General features: G+C 53.7%; 1 protein-coding gene across 1 annotated transcript in view; it reads right to left on the reverse strand.

Annotated features, from left to right (window-relative positions):
• Positions 1 to 2,238: 2,238 nt before the first annotated feature.
• Positions 2,239 to 5,042, reverse strand: part of LOC104291554 (transmembrane protein 45B-like) — a 3,289-nt gene continuing 485 nt past the window's right edge. Inside the window, 4 exon segments of the mRNA XM_009890803.1 lie at positions 2,239 to 2,368; positions 2,659 to 2,804; positions 3,479 to 3,663; positions 4,884 to 5,042. The exon segment at positions 4,884 to 5,042 is cut by the window's right edge and continues 18 nt beyond it. Coding sequence (XP_009889105.1) covers positions 2,239 to 2,368; positions 2,659 to 2,804; positions 3,479 to 3,663; positions 4,884 to 5,042 — 620 coding nt within the window.

The raw sequence follows: 5,042 nt of genomic DNA on the forward strand, positions 1-5,042 counted from the left end.
AAAGGCAATTACAGCCACAATAATCGCATTTCTTCTTTCTATTCGACTGACCCAACAAACGTCCGTCATATCTCAGATATGGGGCACCTCTATCACCCGACGAGACGACAGGTAATTTTGCTGGCCCTGTTCAAAGAAACCCTTGCGCATTCGCTTTAGGCTCAGGGTGTGATCCAACAAAGCTTGGTAAAACACACAGCCAGGATGATCAGTAAGCGTTTGCTCTTATTTGCATTTCTTCACGGAAAGAACAAACATCCTCACTAAACACCTACACTTTCAGTAGCTGAAACCTCAGTAAGAGGGGGATTCAGCATTACTTAGACAACACCAGAACAAGAAAAAACAGGAAAAAAATAAGAAAAAAGGAACATGACTTGATCAAAGGAGAAAGAGATTTTTTTTCCCCTTTCTTTTCAATCAAAGTGCAGTACATAGGGTTATAACCTATGCACTAAGCTTCCCGTTAATGGCAGCTGGTCTATAACAACTTGACCAAACGACCCGGCTCCTCGTCCCATGAGGATTATTAATAACCAGAGCACATCACCTCCACGGAGCATGTTTGAAGCTCTCGCTCCGGCACGGGAGATCCGCATCAGCCTGGGTTAAAGGCAACGCTTCCCACCAGATCCTGCAGAAACCACTGCTGGTGAACGCTAGCCTGCTATTCCGCCCCAAATAACAGCCCTCGGTGGACGGGTGCAAAAATGGGGAGCCCAAAATGCAGCGCTCGCCTTGGTTTCTTTGCTCCTCGAGGTCCTTTTCTTGACAGCCGCCAGCAGCACAAAGCGTCGGTCTCCTTCCAGCCCTGCTCCAAAGGGAGAAAATAAAATAAAATATCAAGTTCTCACTCTTCCAGGGACCTCCCGTGGCACTGGGAATTGCAACTGCTTTGAGCCAGGGAGGATTTTTTCTTTCCTCCCACCGCTTGCTTGAGTTTTTGGAGTTGTGCAGACTGGCAGTGATGCGTTTAGACTAAGTTGTCTCTGGTACGTCCGAGAGCAGTATAGCAAAGGTATTAGAAGATAATAACAACCCTCTTTGTGCTCCCCTGTTCTACTAGACCAGCCCTTAGCAAAGGACGTGGCACACATATTTTAAACGTTGATGATGAACTTTCTGATGAACTTGCTGTTCTTCCACTAATGCTGTTTAATGACATCTTTAAAATTAGGTTTTGATCTTGACGGCAGGAAGCATCTCCCTGTGCTATTCTGTTGCAAACCAAATGAAGAACCCAAGGGAAAAAAAAAAACAACAACCCCACATAGCCCTGGACACCAAGAAGCGACAGGTTTGTTTCTGACCAGCTCCAGGGAGGGAATAACGCTGTCGGAGGAGAAGAAAAGCCATACCTGCACTGAGATCACCGCACAGCCCGGCTCTCAGAGACTCACCAGGAGCATCCGTACGCCCAGCCCGGACCGGCTGAAGCCATCACTTTGCTTCCGGGGCCTCTCCCCAAGCTGAACCCTGCCCGGCAAACACCCCATCTCCCAGGCACGCCAAAACCCGTTGCAAACAGGCTGCCTCACCTATCCGCATCATCCTGAGCTTCTGAGTACAGACACAAAAGAGAGCAGCTACCTGCCAGTGCCAACAGGGAAAAACCCCATCCCTGGCCATCAGCCCTTTTCTCCAGACAGGTTTGGCCACATTAAAGTCACACGCATTCCCATCCCTCTGATATTTCATCCCCCCCAACAACTGTTTTGAAGCCCGACATCACCTTAACCTTCAATCTCAAGGCATCGTATTGAGGAGATCCGTCGAGGTGGTTTGTTAAAGGACTTTATTGGTGATCACGTATACTGTGTGCACATTAAGCTTTGTACAAAACACCCTCCAATTAACACCAGAGTGAGCGACAGCCACCGGGAGCTTCAAATGCTGGATTGGCTCCCTTCTGCAGGAGCAGAAGTGAAAATAACATTAAAAAAATAGCCAGATCGGCCACACCAGTTGGACTCCATCAGCAAACCAGTGCTGCGGTTCACAGTCTGAGCTGCAGCATGGAAAATTAAAGACCTCCCTCCCAGACAAGCCTGGTTTGCTCTTGCTACCGCCAAAGGGATGCACGGGAAAGGCTTCGCATCTCCTGCCGCGTTCTGCCTTCGGGGTCCCGCCTCCCACTTCTGATGCTCCACCATCAAGTGCCGGTGTAGTTTATCAAGACTAATTAAAAACCTCATCTCAAGAGCGCCAAGCCACAACGGGGAAGATGTTTCCATGGCCTCATTTATCATCCGATGGGCTCTCCGGCAGCAGGGCACCGCTGGAGCTCTTGTTGCCTTTGCGGATGCACATGCCGCAGTCCAGCTCCACATCGATGTCCCCAAATTTCAGCTGGCAGGACTCGTTGCAGCTACAGAAAGGGCAGTGACACTGGTCAGGAATTTGTGGGCAATGAGAGCCATCAGCACACCCCCAGCCCGCTCGGGAAGGATGCTAAGGACTGTCTGCTCCGTGGTGACACCAAACCCATCCTTTCCAGCCAAGCCATGGACTCGTCCATGCAAGGACACCCACTTTTCTTATCCCATGAGATGCTGGTGGCTGGGTTCCCCAGGGTAGCATCGGGTCTGGGTGTTGCTCTTGGTCATCCCAGCTCGTGCACGGTGCCGGGACCCCCTGGGACCCCTCTCCCCCACGTACCAGCGAGACGCAGCGGAGTTTGCTGCCAAGACGGCGAGCGCGCCCACGTAGTGCCAGCAGAAACACATGGTGAGGAACACGAAGTTGCTGCGATCGGTCTGATCCCAGCCCGGTCCTCCCCACGGAGGGAAGAGCACGAACCCAATCTGGTGGCAGACAGAAGAGATGTTAGGCACCAGCACAAATCGGGCGATAGCACATCCCTCCTCTCTTTTCCTCCTGATTTTAGCCACGCTGCCGCAGCTGGCTATGGACTAGAAGCACAATAATCCCAAGTAACACCCGGACCACTGCCATCAGCACCCCCGAGCACACTCGTCTCCCCACACTGACACGGGTGGGGGTGTTTCAGGAGGAGAGGGATGCTCTGCAGACAAGCCTTAGGGCTCACAGCGCAGCCCAGCATCCCCAGAGAAAGCTGGCAGTCCAAAGGCTGCATTGCCAGGCTGCGCATTTCTCCCTAGACCCAAAGCTGGGCGATTATGAGAGGTTTCCAGATATTTCCAGTTACTTGGAACACATAGAGGGGAAAAACTTGGACGTAATAAAAAGATTAAAAACTCATGATTGTGGTTTCCCACCCTCGTGGGGTCTAATTTCCATTTATCGTGCAGGTTTGCCCATGCTGCAGACATTAAATGTGCTTATCTCCACGAGGACCGCTCTGGCACTTTCCCTTCTCTTATTTACTAAGATATTCCAACCGGCTTACAATTTTAACCCTAACAGATGCGCCATAAAGGGCAGAGCAGCCCCTCTCCGCTTGCCTTCCTGGCTGCAAAGCCCACTGCTCGGAGGACAGCGCCGGACACACACTGACCTGCCAAAGCCAAGAGCCCTGGAGAAGGAAGGAGCTGGTCCTGAAGGTCTCCAGGATGATGTGGTCTCGGAGAAACACCTCTAGGAGGGCACAGAGGGCTCCAGCAAAGATAGCCATGGCCAGCAGGGAATGGAGGTGGTGGTCCAGTGCACCATCGCTGTAGTCATGGAAACAGAAGAGCAAACCTGCCAAGATTCACACTGCATTAGAAAAGGATGCTCTGGGATTTGTTTTTTCAAAAACAAACAAACAAAAATATCTGAACACTGAGCCTATCCTCCAGGTCTTGCTATGATCTGCCCGGTCAGAAGAGCCAGACAGCAAACAGCCTGCTGTCATCACCCTCACTCTGCGAGGACCACGTAGTCCCCGGCGCCAGGGTCCGCTCTGCCCGCAGAGTAGCCCCTGTAACCGTGGGGATCCCCGGCCAGGGCCGTAGGGCTGTCAGGGGGAGCACAGTGATCATAGAATCACAGAACGGTTTGGGTTCGAAGGGACCTTGGAGATCATCCAGTTCCACCCCCCTGCCCTGGGCAGGGACACCTCCCACCAGCCCAGGTTGCTCCAAGCCCCGTCCAACCTGGCCTTGACCACCTCCAGGGATGGGGCAGCCACAGCTTCTCGGGGCAACCCGCACCAGGGGCTCTCCACCCGCACAGAGAAAAATTTCTTCCTAATATTTAATCTAAATCTCCCCTCTTCCAGTTTGAAGCCATCCCCCCTCATCCCATGGCTCCCCTCCCTGATGCAGAGTCCCTCCCCAGCTCTCCTGGAGCCCCTTTAGGCACTGGAAGGGGCTCTGAGGTCTCCCCTTTTTCGCCTTCTCTTCTCCAGGCTGAACCCCCCCAACTCTCCCAGCCTGTCCTCCCAGCAGAGGGGCTCCAGCCCTCCCAGCATCTCCGGGGCCTCCTCTGGCCCCGCTCCAACAGCTCCGTGTCCTTCTTACGTTGGGGGCTCCAGAGCTGGACGCAGCACTCCAGGTGGGGTCTCCCCAGAGCGCAGCAGAGGGGCAAAATCATCTCATGGTGACCTTCAGCTCAGAAGGTGGTGGGGAGCTTTGTATCAGGGTTTGTCCTGCTGTGCACCCAACCAAGGCAGGGGGACACCACCTTTTTGTGACTCCGGAGAGAGCCAGCTGCTTGTCACCAGAAGAGGCACACATCCCTAGGGCCTCGTGGGTCCCGTATGCACCCGGGGCACCCAGCCATGGCCGGGTTCGTATTTGGAAAACTATAGGGAGGGGGTGCCATCGCGCATCTGCCCACCCTCCGGCTCCAGTTGCTTGTACAGTACCTCGCCAGCCTCAAAACAGCCCAGGGATTTTGGGCTACTGCACATGGGTGACCCTGCCAGTGCTGCCCCTGTCCCATATCCCCTACTCTACCGGGCACCGCGTGCGATTTACCTTCGATGAAGAGAGCCACCGACAGCGAGAGCCGATCTAAGCCAAGCGGCAGCTTGAGCGAGGAGTGCGAGACGTCCACGATGCCGGAGAGGAGGAAGAAGAGGTACATGGTGGTGTAGTGCCAGTGGGTGAGGTCGGTCCAGCTGTGCGTCTTGGGGT

This window comes from Charadrius vociferus, unplaced genomic scaffold, assembly GCF_000708025.1.
Source record: "Charadrius vociferus isolate BGI_N301 unplaced genomic scaffold, ASM70802v2 scaffold858, whole genome shotgun sequence".
NCBI lineage: Eukaryota > Metazoa > Chordata > Aves > Charadriiformes > Charadriidae > Charadrius > Charadrius vociferus.